This window comes from Ochlerotatus camptorhynchus, unplaced genomic scaffold, assembly GCF_037179485.1.
Source record: "Ochlerotatus camptorhynchus isolate MF236.1 unplaced genomic scaffold, CSIRO-AGI_Acam_v1.1 ptg000055l, whole genome shotgun sequence".
Lineage (NCBI taxonomy): Eukaryota > Metazoa > Arthropoda > Insecta > Diptera > Culicidae > Ochlerotatus > Ochlerotatus camptorhynchus.
In genome coordinates, this window is record NW_027040545.1 from 2,537,501 (window position 1) to 2,557,880 (window position 20,380).

The window sequence follows — 20,380 nt, forward strand, 5'->3', positions numbered from 1 at the left end:
GCAATGGTGGAGCCGACCTTTTTGGACCTTTCATCCATTCTTTCTTCAACTCCAGCTCGTTCTTAAACACCTTGGAAGATGTTCGAACTTTGGCCTTCATTATGGCCCAAAATCTTTCCACCGGACGAATCTCAAGTGACTTTGGGGGGTTGGCGGTTTTTGGTACAAAAACAACGTTATTGTCCTCGTTATTGTCTCTGTACCAATCCAACGTCGATCGCGCGTAATGGCATGATGCCAGGTCCGGCCAAAATAATGTCTCGCCTCCGTGGGACCGCAGGAAGGGCAACAGACGCTTCTGGAGGCACTCGGTGCGGTAAATTTCGCTGTTGATGGTACCCATTGTGATGTACGGTTTACTCAGTTTACCGCATTAGCATATGGCCTGCCAGAGCAAGTAGTTTTTGGCAAATTGGTCCACTTTCTTCTTCCTTATGTCTTCCGGAACATCAAACCGTGATTTGGCAACGTAGAACTCCAGCCCCGGTATCTGCTTTGCGTCTGCCTTGATGTAGGTTTCGTCATCCATAACCACACACATCGGTTTCGTTAACCACTCTCGATTTTGGCCGCCGTGTTTTGTTGATCACGCCAGTTCGGTGCCTTCTTGAATACACGAAGCCCAGCTCGTTTCATGGTTTGCTGAACGAACCAGGCGGAACACTTTGGCTTCAGAGCCGCGTCGCGAATTGAAAGGTTCGGATTACGCTTGAAATAATCCAACACCTTCCGGGCCTTCACAGGGTCAGCTGTTTTCGATTTTCTTCCACTTCCAGCCCGCCACTCGGTCGTCTGGTACTCCTTAAACGATTTTACCACCCGAGACACAGTTGTATCATAGAGGTAACTCTAAGACTAGAAGGACCCGAAATAACGTGCTCAACTTTTTGGCTCAGCTCTGGTACTCTCTTCGGTCCCAAGCTAATCGATTCACCCCTCGAAACATAGGAAAATCCACTAACCTCTCATTTTATCTGTCAAACTTTCATAGCGAATCAAAACAAACATTGCGTAGTACTAGAATTTCGACTAGAATGAGGTACGTTAATCGTTTGCTTCGGACCAATAGGCTAGTCAAGTAGTGAGCCAATTTAAAATCGTTAGTTTCGTATTGATTGTTGGTTGTATGGGTGATTCCGAGGGTGATTCCCAGTTGTCTTCCGGTCCATCTCATGGTCGCAGTCGGATTTTCCATGACGGCGCGCAAAATTCTCCGGCGATTTTCTTCTTGTTTCGATGACATCGCAATAACCACTGAACCGATTGTTATGAAATTTTGCACATGTAAACAATTCACTCCAAACTAGTTATAGCCAGATTTTCATCAATTTTTACCCACGGATAAAAAAGGTGCATTTTTTTCGAGTACAAGCCTTATTTCGCTTTATTTGAAATCCGTCATACACTACTAATTAAATTTATTTCGTTTTCAGAGGATGGATTACAAGATACAATTTACGGACATTTTCCAAAGGTCACTTTAGCCTGACTCTGCAGTAAACAGTGCAAACGGATATTGCATTTGAATTGTCATGATAAATACCCCGTAACGTGGGTAGATCACCTTTTCGTGGTACGTTACGGGATGTAAGATCTACCACCGATTCCTAGTCCTGGCTACTTCAAACTAGGGGAACAGGATTTTTCAGTAATCCAAGGAACACATCTTAGTCCTTGTTACTTTTTATGCCTTGTTGATAGTGACAAGACTCGGCTTTGTCTACCGAGGATGACCTTGAAACAAGGGAAAAAAAATAGTTAGTTGTCTTCATCTATGTGATTCCTAATCTTCTATTCGTTCTTCCCTAGTTTGAAGTGGTTAAGACTAGGGTTCTGATGCATGGTCATTATCGGTGTCATACCTTAATTATGTTGCTAAGGAATCCAAGACTGAATACATAATCTTTTCTGGTTCCATGCGACGAAGCCTAGGGTCTAGATGAGCTAATAAAGACTTCTGATAGAACCAGACATTACGACTCCTTGTGCACTTGAAGATGCGATGAACGATAGTGTCAATTTCTCCTGGACATAAGGCACATAATGGGTCGATTGTTGGATTTTGGCGATGAAAAAGCTGGTTGTGGGGAATCCTCTCATGTATCATGAAATACCACGCTGACCGTTGCTCAGCTGGAAGCAGGCTGAAGTGAATGTTTTTAAAGACCGCTTTCCAATTTGTCTGCGAGTCGATGAAGATCGGTGGATCCGGAAGCAGCGAAAGGTAATGTTGGTACAAACCACTCGCCGTCAGGTTCTCCAAAAGATTGGAGGAGAGATATGATATTTCCTGCAATGCCAACCTAGCGTGCTGAAATTCTGCAGGGATACTTGGGGCGTTTGGTGGATTACCAGATCCTTCCAGAAAATCGGCTAGCAGTGTAAGTTGATCCAATGACTTTACCAATCGCTTCGGTAGAAGACCTTTTGATTTCAACGCTGGAGAGTGTAGGTTTAAACCACCACAGTTTTTGGGAAGCGTAAGATTTTGAAAGGAGATCTTGAACTGTTGAGGGTGCCCCATCCACAGGAACTTTCTCAGCTCAGTTATAATGCGAGCTTCGTAGTTTTTTTTGGCAAGTACACGATAGAGGCCACGTACCGCATTTTTGAGCACACATACGTGTTTAGTAGTGTCACTCTTAGAGTAAGTGGCAAGTTTCTGGGACTTTGTTCCCAAATCCGCAGTTTCATACCCGATAAGATCGAATTCCAGTTGAGATCTCTGGCAGTTCGGGTATTCTCGTAATAAAAGATACCTAGGATCTTGACGTGGTTCTCAATTGTGAGCCACTCGGTAGCTTCCGTTAAGTTGATGTTGCCTGTCATTAAACCCACAGTTTGGCTTCGGTTGAGAATTGCTCCTGCTTCTTCACCAAAGTTTGTGAACAGCTCAGAGACTTGCACACTGTGTGTTAGGAAGAGGAAAATTAACATCCGCCGCAATTTTGGAATCCAAGATGGCGGACAAAAATCCAATATGGTGGCAGAGAATATGCATCTTCACCAATGATATAGGGATTCTGCAGAAAAGGCTCGCTAAGTGGAAGTGGAAAATTGACATCCGTCGCCATTTGGGAATTCAAGATGAAGAACCAAAATCCAATATGGTAGCCCCCGGACAAGGAGTAAGCATCTTCACCAATAATATAGGGATTCTGCGGAAAAGGCTCGCTAAGTGGAAGTTGAATATTGACATCCGCCGCCATTTTGGAATCCAAGATGGCGGACCAAAATTCAATATGGTGGCCCCCCTGACAAGGAATATGCATCTAAACCCATGCAATATGGGTATCTACGGAATGGGCTGGATGAGAGGAAGTGGAAAATTGAAATCCGCTGCCATTTTGGAATCCAACATGGTGGACCAAAATCCAATATGGCGGCCCCTGGACAGGGAATATTCATCTAAACCCATGCAATATGGGTATCGATGAGGGGAAGTGGAAAATTGATATCCTCCGCCATCGCCAATCGTTGATTGTGACTGCAAGTGGATTTGGCGGGTTTTGTGTGTCGGACGCTTGCTTTTTGGCCTCTTCTTGTGTCTAACATGTGCAGAGTATCATTATAGCGTCTAATGGTTTTGAGATTCCTGGTTGCGTGAAATATATTTGTGAGAATATCTTTTTTGAGATTTTAGTAGTCACGTTTTGTGTGTAGTTTATATTTTATTTGTTTCATGTAATTTTCGTAAATAATAGTTATTCAATAATAGATAGTTCATCCATATATTCGTACTTTGACGCGAAGCGCTGTGGATTATGAGATGCTCGATGACCCTAGAGGGATCGATTTTGCTTACTGAGCAGAAAATCATGGATTTAACCCCAAGCTCTTCCACAGTACAATAAATCGCCACCATAATTTGTATATTTGATATTGAACATTAACCTTGGAAGCTATTTGCATATCAAGCGAAAACGTAGCCGTGTTTTGTCGCGAAGTGTTATGGTTATGAGATGCTCGATGACCTTGGAGGGATCGTTTTTGCATACTGAGCAGAAAATCATGGGTTTAATCCCAAGCTCTCCGTCATGACTTGATCATGATCATGATCACTAAACAAAATGAATGTTCTTTCGATAGCCGGCTATCGAGAGATTAAATAAACAACAAATAAACAATACATACTTTTGGTTGCATCGCCAACTTGAGGTGAATCCTAACCGAATACCATACCCAACCCTCCAACTCCGTAGCACTTAAGAGGGTGTCGATAAGTCGGTGGCCTCTCGTTAAGTAAGTACTACATCAACATTTCCTTCCCTATCTTACTTTTGTTTAGATTGGATCCAATGTTTACTCGCCAGCATTATTCCTGAAAGTAGTCTAACTGAGAATTTCAGAAGAGACGTGAGTGTCGAGTAGTATCCAATCTACGAAGTATATTCTAACAACGCTAACGCTAAAAAGTGATCCACCAATCCATTCATGTTGCATAATGCCTTCTGTTTCGGACCTAGTATATCCCTTTTCGTTCAAGTTCGGGGAATGCTTCAGGTTCGTCCAAAACTTTCGTAAAAAGACTCCACACACCTCTACCAGCAGATGTGCCAAGGTCCGGTAAAACTATCCGCACGATGTAAGCCTTGTGATCGGTGAAAGCAGTAGTGCAGAAGTAAGCATTCCTTAGCCATCCCCGCATGGCTGCGCCTACCAGAATCCTGTCCAATCGTGACGCAGAATCGTGCCCCTTCGTCGCTCATCCACATTGAAAATCATGTCAAATCCAGGTAGCTCCAACAGCATATTTTCCACCTCCTGCAGGAATATTACGTCAAGGTCAGCTGATCGTATAAATGTTCGCAAAGCAGCAAGTTTCGTGGGGTTGGATTATGTTGATGGTACAAATGTTGTAGCTTTTTAGATCCATTTTAATGACGATTTTTAGACCTGGAAGGCCTCTTGCTTTCGGCAGTCTTGGGTAATCCCGGTCGTTTGACTGCAGATTCCGAATGATGGTTACGGGTGCGTTGATTTTCATTGGAGATCTCTCGCTGGTTCCGGTTAGGTGACTTGAGAATTTTCTCACTCACATCAATCACTTCTTGGACATGTTGAGATGACCAGCAGCAGCGGAGCACGTCTCAGCAGCAGTTTCGGTGATGAGGAAAGCGGTGTTGGCTGGAGTGAGGACTGGCATTGGAATTTCGTCCTCAATCGAAACGAAACGCTCGCTTGGCGATACGTCCCTCGAAATACTTATTGCAGTTGTTGGATGTCCAGCTTCAATTGGTGCCTCCGGTGCCTTCAGTTTTTTTCCCTCACGCAATGATTTTGCATATTCGAAGCACTTCATGGTGTAGTGCACCCTTGGGTTGCAGTGACGGCAAGTGGGGATCTGGTTTTTGTGTGTGACGAGGGTCATATGTGAGATATTTGCGGATATTGTCACATACGTCGGAATGGGTTTAGAAATGCGCATTCTAACTATTCTCACTCCATTAGGAACCTTGTTGAAAAGGTTCCTCCAGTAGTCATCTTTTATCGACAACACCTCACCAAACTGCGTCATCTGTTCCACGATAATATGGTTTGGCATATCAAATGGCAAATCATGCAGCTTAACAACCGTTGCTCCATCGGCAATGAAGAACGAAATACGGTAGGTGATGTCTTTGTACTCCATCGTGTGCTTGAGGTTGTGTTCTTCAGCGAATTGTTCTGCAGATTCTATTGTATCCATCTTGATGAAAACGTTCTATGTGCAGAGTTGCAACCTATCACAATCACCATCATCAAACAGCTGATGGTAGTAACGCTTTGTACATTCCTATCAATGTGCTCGTCGAAGCTCGCTCCATGACCATCCATCAAGTTGACGAAAGAAGTAAAAAGCAACTGGTGAATGTCGTCTTCTGTTGTGATCCATCACCGAACTGGTCATTCCTGACAATCACGACACTCATCTGTGCTCGTTTTGAAGTAGTTGCTGCTTTGCTTGCTTATGTGAATGTGTTGGTGAGTGAGCCCAACAGCTTCCGTTTAATGTTGCCTGCTTTGTTTGTAACTCACACACTCGCGCCTGCCGTAACGAACTTAGAATGCGAAGGCATTGTTTTCATTTTCTTCTGTCATTTCGCTTTTTCTCATGATCGTACTGCAGAAGTCTTCACTGTTTTCGTTGTACTTTTCATTATCAGCAGCGAGTGTAACGATTTGCTTGTGAGCAGCGACCATTACTGGTGATTGTTGTTTGTCATGGCTCTAACTCTCACTGCGTGACAAAACGATCTGTAAGCGATAGTCGGTTCATGCGAAGACGAGTGTCACGTGAGTTTCATGATATTTTGCATCACTGACTATGTGATGTTGTTTAGCTGCAATCATCGCAATTTGCTCCAATCAAGCTGAACATCTTTCGCGATGAAATCCCCAACAAACAATTTGTGCTGATCAGTGATGGAAAAGTTCGCGAAAACTCGCTGTGACTCGCGAACTTTTCCCTTGGTGAACTTCGTGAAATATCGCGAACTTTTCCAACACTGGTGCTGATTAAAGGTTGAATAAGCCATTTATTAGCTGAAGAAGCATATTTTTGCCTGAATAAGCTCATATTCTGCTTCTAATGTTTGTTGAGTCGTCAACTCGGGACGGTTTGGGTTTTGCTGGCATGACACTGAAGTCAATCACGCAAAGTTGGCGGTTGGCCATGTTTGTGTTGTGTGCTGGTTCCTTTCGGAAAAGAGTAGCAAAACTCATCGGACGGGTGTCCAGAATAAGTAAAAAAAAAACACAACTTTTTTCTCTGCCTTAGTATTATTCGTCCGTACACATTAAGGGCTAGGTGTCAACTGAGCATTGGAACTACATTGAGTCTCTTGTTGATAACAATAAAAATAAATAAATAAATTAGGTAGATAACCCATCTTGCCCCACCTTACCCTACTAATGCAAAAACGGTATAGGCATCGAATGCTCTCAATTAATAACTGTAGAAGTGCATCTAGAACAGTAAGTGGAGAGCACGCCATAAGCTAGTAATACGAAGCCGACGAAGACCGTGGACCGAGATGGATCGGACTTAGGTAAGAAGAAACAACCGCTAATAGTCAAATTGTCGTGCATTGATGCAAATTTATTGAAGTACATTTCATTTCCGGAGCTCTGATTTTACTCATTCAACAATGTTTTGGCCTCACATTTTTTAACACCACACGAACAAACGGCGGGACGCAGTCGTTTGCTTGCTGATGGTAAAACTGCAGATGGCCCCTCCGCGGTTGTTCCGGAATGTGTACTGGCTGCCGGGATGGTACAGCTTGTTGGTATGCAGCTCTCAACTTCCGATTCTCTCGTGTCAGCTCCTCAATCTGCCTATTTTGGGCAACAATATACTGATGTAGTTGTTTAACAATAGCAAGGTGGCTTGACGAAGATCCGGAGAGCCTATCGAATTCCGAGTTCTGATTCATAAGAATAGTTATTATAGAACTTGAATCATAGGTACCTATTATATTTTAATTTACTTACTGGGCGATCTACTACCGACGGAGGGTGTGTCATTAAGGCTCGTGCTTTATCACCGATGGAGACTTCTGTCGTTGGATGTCTTGACGGAAAGCCGAAGCGCTCATGCCGGAGGTTCTGCGTAAAAAAAGCTATTATAACGCGCAACCGTTTTACGGTTTTTAACCCACCTTGGATTCTTCGGGTGCAGGCAGGAAGCGAGGGGAAGAGGCTTTGGGATGCACTTTGTCGCTATCATTCTGCGACATGTCCAAGACTGTAAGATAGTTTGCTGTTGCCAAAGTCCTGCCGGATGGCCACCGGTTCGGTGCCTGTGGTTTGAGTACGGACGTCGTGGGGGTTCTAGGGACCACGAAAGAAATAAGTTGCCTTTGAGAATGTAAACGCATATTCGGATCATGATAAAAATTCGATTCAAGTAATTTTTGCAGAAATTCGAACTAAATAATTTGTTTATTTAGGATCAAATGCCTTCAAAAATCTCTACGGAGCTAATATTACACGATTTTATAAAAAAGTAAGACAAATATATTCTGGAGAATCATTCTGTTCTTTATATTCTTCCTGAGAGGTGATTTCCTGTTTGCTTCAGCTTTCTTCCGTGTATCCAATCCGTTCCTTTTGTTTTCCTTCGTATAGTTCTTAAGTTCGCACTTGCTTTCGTTTTCTGCTCCTAGAACGCCCGTCCATTTCCATCATCTCTATCATTTCCGTTGCTGTCTAACGATGCACCTTCAGCCAACACACCGGCGTACATACTGCCATCCCTCTGTTCTTTGACGTGGTCTTGCATTTCGTCATCCTGTTGTTCTTTGATGGAGTGCTTTTCTGGACCTTCCGCTTGACGCTGGACTACATTAAGTGTCCCTCCAAATTGCATAAGAAACACTTGTTTTAAATTCCGTCACGATTGCTGTTCGGTGTCGTAGGGTCGTAGTGCCGGTGTCATTAGTGACTTTTCACACACGCTTATCACCGCGTAAAATTGTTTTTTTCAATATAAAGAGAGAGAGAGAAGGATTAGTAATTTCCATTTAATTCCATTACCTTATTTTCTTATCCTTGACAGATACGCGTATTTTGTCTACTATGTGTAGACATCTTCAGTGTCTTGTACTAATAATCGACTATTAGTACAAGACACTGAAGAAGTCTGCACATTGTAGACGAAATACGCGTATCTGTCAAGGATAAGCAAATAAGGTAGTGGAATTAAATGGAAATTACTAATCCTCTCTCTCTTTATATTTATTATGTTACATCTTTGAAATTTCATATGGAACCGTCCTGCAAACAACACGTTATTATGAAGAGGAAGGATAGGGCTTTCATTCGGAATGAAATTTCTTTTGGTAGCCATCTTGGATTTGGCCGCCATATTGTAGTCTATCGGCAATGTTTTCAAACGTCGCTACTTCTTCCACGTTTATCCATAGGCAGATAAGGACGATTCTGCTGCAGGCTAGGCGCTGCTTGACTTTGATGACGCGTCTTGCGTGGAAAATGTGAACCTCGTTATAGAATTTTTTTTGTTTCATAGTGTTAATGTCATTGCTGACCAAATCTCTAGATAGAGCTGGAATAAGGGCGTAATAGCTTTTGTAAACAATTTCGCTGCATTGCCTTCAGTCGATGGATGGCTGCTGGCAGTGACTCCCCCAACGGTGCTTCTGTTTCTTAGAAAGGAAGGCTCACCACGAATCGACCAGATTCTTCACGTTTGTAAGTAGCTTGATACATATTCACCGCATTTGGTTCATCCAGTGTTAGCGGCTTCCCAGAACTGTCGAAGTGTTTTATCGATGTTCATTTCGGTACACAAACTGACGATTGTGGAATGACTGCAGCATCGAGCTGGCCAGCAATAATTCAACCAAATGCGGAATTCAATGTTACTGGGGTTCCCCTTCATCTTACCATCTTCAACAATCGACAGAAACACATCAACATAATCAAGTCAACCTTGTTTGGTTTGTCGAAATCCGGATCCGCTAATGGTACCAAATTAAGATACTTCAGACTTGGCATGTTTGTTGACAGCTTACTCAGCACGTAAGTTTTCGTTTGGATGGCTGGCTTGTAGTCGAATCGCGACGAGATTTCCAAATCCACCACCGGTACCGATACCAGAAGTAACCACCTTCGCATTTTTCCTATCCAATCCAAGAATAGTGATACAATGCTCCGTAATCAGCGATGCTTTAGAACCACTGTCGATCATGACACTTCATGAAACTGGTTGTTTTTTCCCTTCACACATACAGCAGCAGTCGGCAGCGTACCGATGACGATCGAAGCAACTGTTTTGACGTTTGCAGAACAGGATACCACTTGCTTATTCGTTTTCTTCTTCTGTGTTCACTGTTGGTATTTGCGCTTCGACAGTAGAAGTGATGCAGGAAAACTCAGATTTCGTCGATTGCTTTTGGTTACAATCTGGCGTATGGCACACAGACTTCGACGGGCACGATTTTGCACAGTGGTTCGAACGCAAACCATTGAAGCAGCGTCTTGCTTGCTGTACAAATTCACGCCTTGCCTTCACCGAAGCCTCCTTGAATATTGAACACTTCAGTGCCAACATTTCAAAGGGGCGTAATTGCATTTGTAAACAAAGACTTTAGTCATTGATTTATCGTGAATGAAAGCTCACTCATGAAAATGAATGACACCAGCACGCAAAGGAATGTTTCCTGTATCAGCTAGCATTTGTAATTTGGAGGGGTGGGTTTTCATTTGCGAGAAATCGACGTCTAAAGCCATTGTTTACAAAAGCAATTACGCCCCTTTGAAATGTTGGCACTGACTTGTAGATTCCATGGTCTTCGGACATCGGACATGAATGCTGCTCTACGACATAGCAAGACCAACAATTGAAAAGGCCTCAACTCCATTTTGTAAACAAACCTTGTAAGGCCATTTTCTCGGGAACCGAAGTCCGCAAAGGCAAACCAACATAATGAACAGGAGAAATTCTCCTCTACCCGATTGTGGTTTATGTTTGCAAATGTAGGTTTCGGTTCCCAAGAAAATGGCCTTACAAAGTTTGTTTACAAAATGGAGTTAAGGCCATTTCAATTGTTGGTCTTGATAGAAACTGTTGATTTTCTTCTTGATCGGCTTCTTTTCTTCCTTGTAGATTTCTTCTTGACATGATCCAAGTGTTTACCGCCGAACGCAGCACAAGTTTCGAATGCATCACACTTCCGCTTGAGGAATTTCAGTAGTTCATCGAATGTGGGATTGTCGATGTCATCGATGTGTGTTGCCCACTTGGAACGCAAATTGTCATCCAGCTTCTTCAAGACTAGACGAATGAGCCATGGAGCCAATGGCCTTTAGCTGGCATATCACCTCGTCGGATGTCGATACGAGCTTCCGCAAGTTCGTGAGGTTCATTGCTTTTATCACTTGCCGAAACAGCAAACTTCGACTTGTCGTAGTGTTCGACCAGAGTGTCCCACACCTGTTTGTAGTTAACATCTGTGATTGCATAGCTACTCACCAGGCTTTTCGCTTCTCCTTCCAAGTGAGACATAAGAAACTGAAGCTTAAGTGCATTCGTAAGGTTCTTCATGTCCACACTGCTGGTGAAGATGTCCTGCATGTAGATTGGTGCTGCGTGCATTCCATGAAACTGGCCAGCTAACTCCTCCACGGTAGTTGAAGCTGCAGCTTGTCTGGTCAACAACGTCCTTTGTATCTCCAACAGCGCACGAACGACTTCCTTGAGGTCACTTTCCGGTTCAATGAACGTCGCGTCACTGCTGCCGAAATTCGATCTCTTCTCCTGCCGTGTTTCTTGCAACCAGCAGGTGTACAACCGTTTGGTTGCGTAATACAGTTTTTCGTAATCCACTCTCACGTTGAGCACCGACGGCAATTCCTCCTCCGTTGCTGCGTCCTCGATTTCGCATTGGATTTTATCGAAATTCTCCTGCATCTCAACTAGTTTCTGCAACCGATCATTCACCTCGAAGATTGGTGTTTCCTGTTCAGTCACTTGCTTCGCACTAGCATGTTCCCGTTTTATAGCGAATTCGTTTATTATTCAGTTCCAACCTGGATCGGGTATCAAGATTGGGTCTGCTTGTTTTCTGACAAACGTCAGTTTGCTAGTTTGTTTTTAAAACCTAGTACCCCGTACACATTACAGCCTATATCACGTAATTTAGGCTGTCTTGCAATGAGGGAGGCAGGTCCCACAACTGGACCCTACCTATCGACCCACCAACTCATCTACCAGCGACCAACGGCTTTACTTCTCTTCAGAAGGAAGGCGTGATCAGAGATTTTATGCTTCAGAATGAACCCAGGCCTTTTGGGGTGAGGTGTCTACGTAATTTATGAACAGTTCCTTATGTTTTTAGGTTTGCTTCTATTGAATTAAGAATGCTAGACAACATATCGTATCATGAGACTTGAATCAAGACAGATTCTGTCCACTTCCCCTAGGGTATCCGGAACATGTGGCCAATATAATTCTTATGATCCTCAATATGACCGCCAATGATTATGGCTCTGAATTTTCGTGTGAAGTAATGTGTCGCATGATGGGTTTTGATTTAAAAAGGTGTAAGCACTTCACCCGGGGATAACCTGAAAATGTTCGGGTGTGGCCAACATGGTGCTGGTTACTAATCATGACTCTTATTGATCTTCTTTTCGAATTCTAATGTGAATTGATGGCACGGTTTTGAGAATTTCTGAACTTAAGACCCGTACTCGTCGGAATATGTTCCGGTCGTTACTCCGAAACCAGCGGAACGATTCCAAAAACATTCAGTAATGTTCTATGGGATCTTGGTATCTTTCAATACTATGCTAAACTAAAGCAGCATCGCCATTACGTTGTGACTGACTTGCGATTATTTTTCTCATCGACCAGTGACGTCCCGTAACCTCACGTTTTTACCTATGTCCAAATTTCAAAACCAGATTAAATGCCATATTCATACTCGAATCGGTTGAAAAATCCACTTAATCTTCTAGTTCACTCGATATCTATCCATTGCAAGCAATATTTTGATAATTCAGTGCCAACATTTCAAAGGGGCGTAATTGCTTTTGTAAACAATTACTTTAACCGTCAATTTCTCGTGAATGTAATCTTACCTCTACAAAATTACATTGCTTGCTGATAGAGGAAACATTCCTCTACCTGCTGGTGTCATTATTTTTCATGAGTGAGCTTTTATTCACGAGAAATCGACGACTAAAGCCATTGTTTACAAATGCAATTACGCCCCTTTGAAATGTTGGCACTGAATTGCTTATGTTTTGAGAGTTGGTGCACAGGTAGATTGAGGTTAAGGAAACGCCACTGTCATTGACGTTAATTGTAATCTCAAGTCAGCCCCACTCAGATTTTGGTCATACAAAAAAAATCACGATATTTTATCCAATATTTTTTACTAAAAATAGATGCATCCTATCACATTGCACAATTATTTTTGAAATTATCCCTCCAAAATAAGTGTAATATGAGAAAACTTGTGCGCGCCGTTTCCTCATTTCCAGGTTTTTTTTACAGATGACCGACTTGCATGCGGTTATGGGCATAAAGTAGCACATTTTGCCAAATGAGGTAGAGTCGCCTTATTTTTTAACAATTTGGGTTGATTCAGAATGCCTACGGCATTTAAAAACAAACACTATTCAATCACCGACAAACCGACATGAATGATCATTCAAATTACAAAGAAATTTCTGATCAAAACACAAGTAATAGATAAAACATTTCTATGGCGATCCCACTGCACATTTGAATCGGCCGTTATGGATTCTCGATCAAAACTTAAGTTCAAGTTTCATGTCGATTTGTCGGTGGTTCAGTTACCGAACGTTCAATATGTTTCATTTCAGGATATAGAATGTCGTCTAGTTTCAAAAATGTTAACGTTGAAATGATAGGTATGTTCCCGCAGGACATCAGTTCAAACGTCATCAACGAAAAATGATTGCAAATAAGTTCGTCAACTAGGGCTACTTACTTATTTCCGTCGTCATCGTCGGACGAAGAAGACGAGACCTTCTTGATACGCGACCGTTTCTTCTTCGGCTGCGGTTTATCTTCCTCGAAATCGTCCGACTCACTTCCACCGGCCTTGTCATTTTCCTCTTCATCCTCCTCCTCCTCTTCGGATGAATCCTTTCTCCTTCTGGCTTGTCGCATTTCACGCTGCCTCCTACTCCGTTCGTGAACCGTGGCTTTGCTCTTCCCAGTTTTAATTTCGAAATCGCCATCACTGTCACCATCGTCGTCGCTTCCATTAAGCTGACGCTTCGAACGGGTTGACCTCTTGGACATAGTCTTCTGTGTGAAAAAAAAACAAAAACGAAACGTAGACGCACAAACGAATTGTGCCCCTCGAATAAGTACAAGACCTTGAAACTCATCTGACCAAGAACCGAATCTCTCGGTTCTTGGTCAGATGATTCCAGCACAGTAAAAAACACTCGGTCCAAACAAATGAAATTTTACATTTTTGGGAATGTTGTCTGATTTAGAAACCATGTTCGCGATCGGTTCATCGGAATTGGCTTCTTCGCTTTCACTCGACAGAATAACTAGACTCTTGCTACTCATGCTCTTCTTGCCATCTTGCGCCTTCGACTTGCTTGATCCTGCCCCGCTTGCATTCCGCTTACGGATAAAATCGCCGTAGTGGTTTGTGTTCGGCTTGAATGTAGTAATTTCACGATTTTTCCTATCGAGAATACCGCTCAACTTGTGCTCTTTCATGAACGACTTCAGGTCCGAAGGTAATTTCTCAACCCTCAATGAAAAGCTCTTGCAGCCTTCTGGGACCTTTGCGTGTTGCTTCGGCTTGCTCTTGGCAGCTTTAGGTATGAGTTGTCCTTTGACAACTGGTTGATAATCTTCCTCTTCATCCTCATCATCATCGATCAGCTTCTTACTAGCCTTTGTGGCTTTTGGAAAAACTTTCTTCTTGATCGATATGATTTCATCATCACTGTCATCAATGAACAGATTCTGAACGACGTCACCATCTGTTTTGATTTTCTTGAACAATGGTTTATTATCGTCTTCGTTATCGGTGTCGCTGATTTCAATCACACTTGTATCCTTCGCGCGCTTGTTACTGAGCTTTTCAATCGTTGTTTTCTTATGAGATGATTTTTTCTTTGAAGTTTCTTCCTCTGTGGTTGGCAGGAGGTTTGGCCTCATCAGTTTTTCAATCGAAACAAGCCGGATAATTTTCGTGGGCTCCTTTGTACCGCTGTCAGTTTTGTCATCAGCAGATCCAGCCTTGTCATTCGCCTTGTGTGAACTGGTGGCTTCATCGTCCTTTTCGGACTCGCTGCCGTCTGCTTTCTCCACATTACCATTTTCAGCGATACTGACAAGTGAATCATTGTCGATCAATATGACACTATCAGCGGGATCTTCTTCATTCTCCCCGGCTTTGCCATTGGTGGTGAGAAGTTTTGTGGTCCTTTCGGGCTTGCTGTCTCCGTTTGACGAAGCGGCAAGATTCGGGGCCGGTTTAGTGGTCTTTTTGGTTCTCATTGCTGTAGACGGGGGTGATTTTTTCTTATAGGAGCATTGCTCAAATCACACCAGTATTTTTAAACTTCAATGGATCTGAAATTGAAACAAATGAAGATAGGTTAGAAATTGACGGGAAGATTTTCGGAGTGGAGTTTGAGCACAATTTAAATATTTTAGATTTTTCAAGTGCAAATGAGTTTTGATTTTTTTTTGTTATGACATTAGTAATCTAATGTGAGATTAATCGGTCTTATTTGAGGGGTTAGAAGCAAAGGGGTGTAAGTGACTTTGATCGATTCTCTTCATCGACTTTCTCTTTTGATAGCCATAGCTTTATAAACAGATTTTGAGCTATTTCTGCCACATAGTTTGATAAAGGATGATGAACATTTCAAATGGTCCTATCTGCTTTGATCGATTCTCTTCATCGACTTTCTCTTTCGTCAATAACTCAGCTGCAAAACCTTTCCCTGTTGTATTTGACGTTTTGGACACTAGATAAGAACCTCCTTTATCAAACTATACGGTAGAATTAGCGCGAAATCTGTTTGCATAACAGTGGTTATGAAAAGAGAAAGCCGATGAAGAGAATCGATCAAAGCAGATAGGACCATTTGAAATGTTCATCGAGAATTGTAATTGTTCGGTAGGGACAAATGAACCAGCTTTGTGCTGGAATTTGGCCATTTCATCACGCATGGTGCAATCTGTTCCAGGTCATTTGGTCTACGTACTCTTCGCTTCTAGATCCTTAAAAAAACTGAGCAACCTATGAGTTTTAGGCATCATAAAAATCAACTGCTGAAACCGAAAAACCTCAAGACTTGAGAAAATGTTATGCAACAAGTTTTTAAATAACGTTTATTTTCGATAATCTGTACTGCGCATATTTCACCAAAGAAGACTAAAAATAATCCTTCAGAGTTAATATTTGCCATTTCAAGGTAAGAAAGTGCTTCCAGGTGACTGTCGGGAACACTCGCTCGGATCCGTTCCCCGAGGAAACTGGAGTGCCCCAGGGATCCGTCATAGCGGTAACGCTATTCCTGGTGGCAATTCATCTCATTCCGCTCAAGAAAACAGTGCGTGTTCTGGGGATAGTACTGGATCGCACCCTAAGCTTCACAACCAGCACTTCAGGATGGTGAAAGAAAACTGTTGTATCCGCATCAACATAGTCAGGGTAATCTCCCACCCGCATCGCTCCAGCAACCGTGAGATCCATCTTCGTGTCGCTCGGGCTGTTATCGACAGTCGACTTTTCTACGGCCTCGAAATAACCTGCTTAGCCACCGAGAAGCTCAACCACATCCTCGATCCGGTATACAATACCTACGTACGCATCGTATCCGTCCTTCTCTCTCCCTTCCACGCCTGCGGAATCCTCCTTTTCCGCTATCGATCTGCTGCACTCATTGCTACGAAAGCCGCTACCCTCGCTGCTAAGACATTCGGGAACGAAAGGGTCTTTCTCCTAAACAAGGGCAATAGAGCCCTCCGCACTGCAGCCAACCGTGACCTCCCCCCGGTGGCCAGGGTCCACTGGCATGGAGAGAAGAGTTGGCGATCAAACGTCGTCAAAATAGATAAGCAGATTAATACCCCGTTCACATTACAACCTATATCACGTAATATAGGCTGTCTTGCAATGGGCACTCATACATAGGATTTCCAGTGAAAACTAGGCGTAAGAGTGGATTCCAAGCCGGAGATAACTCTGTAGCTTTGAGACGTTCTGTTGCAGAGCTTCTCAGGTCGGTTTATCCGCGGCACGTTCGGACGGATCGCGGTCACGGGCTGGAGTTGGACTCGGAGTGGCAGGACCGAACACTGCAACGAGTCAAAGTCTACCGGAGGAGTGTTCCGTTTTTTCCGCTGAAGCCACAGCTATTCTAGACGCAGCCATCACTCCGCCAGATCAACCGATCCTCGTGTTAACTGACTCACACAGCGTCATCCAAGCGCTGGAAGCCGAAGCCCCGAACCACCCCTGGATACAAGCCATTACACGGTACGCCCCACCTTCAACCGTCTTTACGTGGATCCCCGGACACTGTGGTGTTCCCGGAAACGAGGCTGCGAACAGACTGGCGGGATCTGGTGCATCCCGTCCCCATTACACCAGGAACGTACCCCTCCTCCTAGACGTCAGGCGTTGGATTGTGAATACTATTATGGAAGCCTGGCAGCAGGAATGGTTCCAGTCGCGGACCACTTTCCTGATGAAGATCAATGAAACCGTACGCTCCTGGCTGGACAGCCAAAAGTACAAGGACCAGCGGATCATCTCAAGACTCCGGACCGGCCATGCGAGGATTTCCTGTAATTTCAGTGGGACACCTTTCCGCAAGGTCTGTTCAATTTGCAGCATCCCCGCCTCGGTGGAACACGTGCTGTGTATCTGCTCGGAGTTCCAGAAGCTACGTGAACGCTTGGTTACGACCCCTCGACGTTGGCTGCGCTGATCGCCTTTCTGAAGGAAGCCCACTTGTATGATCAAATCTAGCCCCCCGTCGGTGGCTGCACTGATCGTGTGTTCCTCACGTTTCTATTTTTTCTGCCGTCGGGGCACTGTCTCCTACGGCGGAGCTCTACCTTGTTCGCGCACCCAGTCCTCACCACAGCCCCGATCTAATCCTCACTTTACATTAAGTTTTTAAAATGTTGTCTGTCTCATTCGTTGGGTAATGAGAGCCAGTTATACGTCACGACCATCTGCTGTATAACGTGATGAACTAGCCTACGGCTAAAAATCACGGTAATAAAGAAAAAATCCTCCAATGGACAGGATACCGCTGTACTTTTTGCGGAGTACTTCACGAGTGTTTATCGGAACGATCACTCAAATGAAATCTACTCTACAGTCAACGAATCCGATGAATCGTTAGAGTTATCTCGTGAAGAAGTGAGACAAGGGGTGTCGGATATAGACTCAGGAAAGTCAGCAGGACCACTGAGATTTTCAAATAAGTTGTTGAAGGAATTCAAGGATGAGCTCGTTGAACTCCTGTCTATTCTTTTCAATTCCTCGCTTTCGGATGGTTATTTCTCGGCTCATTGGAAAATCTCACACATAACTCCAATCCATAAGAAGGGCTTTCGTTCTGATGCTGAGAACTACCGGGGTGTATCGATTCAGTCAACGATGCTAAAACTGTTCGAGCGACTTGTCTACTCCCATCTATATGAGAGAATTAACGAGCGGTTTCCAACAACAAAGCATGGGTTCTTGCGACGTTTCGGTCGAGAGTTTACTGATCCTCATGCAATCCTAACTATCTACATTAGCCTCGTTAGGTCCAAACACGACTTTGCGGCGGTGCAAATTCAAAGCCTAGAGGGAATTCAGAATAAGTTCCTAAAATTTGCCTTGAGAAACCTTGGATGGAGTGGAGAACAATTGCCAGCATACCAAGGCCTCTGCTGTCTGGTGGACCTCGACACAGTCAGTACGAGACACAAGATCACCGACATAATATTCTGCGGACGGACAAGGAGTCCGTTCCTCTACGATCGGCTCAGCTTCAACACCAGCCCGGTTTCTCTTGGTCGCCGAAGGGTGTTCGATTCTCCGTTGAGGTCAAGAAAGCAGCATGAGCCTACAAGTAGATTTATGAACGAATTCAACAGACTACAAGATGTAATTTCTACAAATATCACGTCAGAAGAGATTCGAATTAGACTTAGGTTATTTTTAAGAAACCAGATTAATTTGTAATATGTGAAACATGTACTTTCTGTCTAGTTTTTGAATAGGGTAACGGGCTTACAGCCTATAGTCCAAAATACGAAGACCGGAAGACACTGTCCAAAAATTAAGTTTCCTGAAATGTTCCAGAACACACTTGGCCGGTGCACTGAAGTGAAGGTAAAACTCTATTTGAAGCCCGACGTCCGTCCCGTGTACTGTCCAAAAAGACCTGTGGCTTATGCAGCACTTCACTTCCAAAGGTCGATGCCGAACTTCAACGACTGCAAGAAAACGAAATCATTTCGCCAGTGAAGTTTTCTGACTGGGCAACTCCGATAGTTATGGCCCGGAAATCCGACAACGTTTCTGTTCGAATTTGTGGCGACTATTCTACGGGGCTTAACAATGCGCTGTAATCGGATCCTCATCCGCTGCCGATATTTCTCCCAACTCGTCAAAATGGCGTCAGATATTGATTTCAGATCTGTGGACGTCACTCCGTTTCCAAAAATACCCTATTGATGCGTATTTGGCAGTATTTCCCATTTTTTTCTGAAACCGGAAGCTGCCATCTTTGATTCCAAAATGTCGTCGAATATCGATTTCCGAACCCTAGGCATTATCCCGATTCCAAAAATACCCATATTGATTGGTATTAGACTATATGTCTGCTTCCCCCAGGACCCCCTGAATATGTCCGGATGTGGCCAAAGTGGTTCTTGGAACTAAATTTGAGTTCCATTAAACTAGTAATGGAATTCTTATGTAATTTTAAGTGTCGCATGATGAGTTTGATCCTAATCAGATGTTGGTTACTTCCCCCGGGACACTCGGAATATGTCCGGATGTGCCCAAAGTGGTTCTTGGAACTAAATTTGAATTCCATTGAACTAGTTATGTAAGTTGAAGTGTCGAATGATGGGTTTGACCCTAATCAGATGCTGGCTGCATCCCCCGGGACACCCGGAATGTGTCCCGATGTGGCCAAAGTGGTTCTTGGAACTAGATTTGAGTTGAACGAGTAATTGAATTCTCATGTAATTTGATTCGTCATGGGGTTGACTTAGCTTGTAAGATATTATTGTTAGGTTAAGATAGATTTAATTGAAAAAAACATATATGTTAGTTATAAGAATATTTGACCCGAACAAGGAAATTATTGTAGCAGGTGACGCATCCGAAGATGGGGTTGGCGCTGTTATTATGCATCGTTTCTCTAATGGATCAGTGAAGGCTATCGCGCATGTATCAAGATCACTGACTGCTGCAGAGCAGAACTACGCTTAAATCGAGAAAGAAGCCTTGGCTCTAGTTTTTACTGTAACACGATTCCACAAGACGTTGTTCGGTCGCAAGTTCATTTTTCAGACCGACCACAAGCCACTCTTATAGGTTTTCGGATGCAAGAAAGGGATTCCGGTGTACAAAGCCAACCGACTACAACGCTGGGCTCTCACATTGATGCTGTACAAATCTGACATCCAGTTTGTGCCGAATGAAGACTTTGGACACGCTGACCTCCTTTCACGACTGATGAAATTCCATGTAAGAACCGATGAGGAATATGTGATTGCTTCTGTACAAATGGAAGCTGACATCACAGCCGTTCTCAGTGATTGTACTTCAAGTCTCCCCGTGACGTCAGAAATGATTGCTGCTGAAACCTCAAGAGATCCCGCTCTAAAATAGGTGGTGTTCCA

At 43.5% G+C, this 20,380-nt stretch overlaps 1 protein-coding gene across 1 annotated transcript in view; it reads right to left on the bottom strand.

Annotated features, from left to right (window-relative positions):
- XNP overlaps positions 1–20,380 on the bottom strand; it is a 32,550-nt gene that overhangs the window by 7,081 nt on the left and 5,089 nt on the right. Inside the window, exons 2-3 of the mRNA XM_065239426.1 lie at positions 13,958–15,082; positions 13,467–13,789 (exon numbers count right to left, since the gene is read on the bottom strand). Of these exons, the coding sequence (XP_065095498.1) occupies positions 13,467–13,789; positions 13,958–15,007 (1,373 nt within the window). The 5' untranslated portion in view covers positions 15,008–15,082. The remainder of the gene's footprint in view (positions 1–13,466; positions 13,790–13,957; positions 15,083–20,380) is intronic.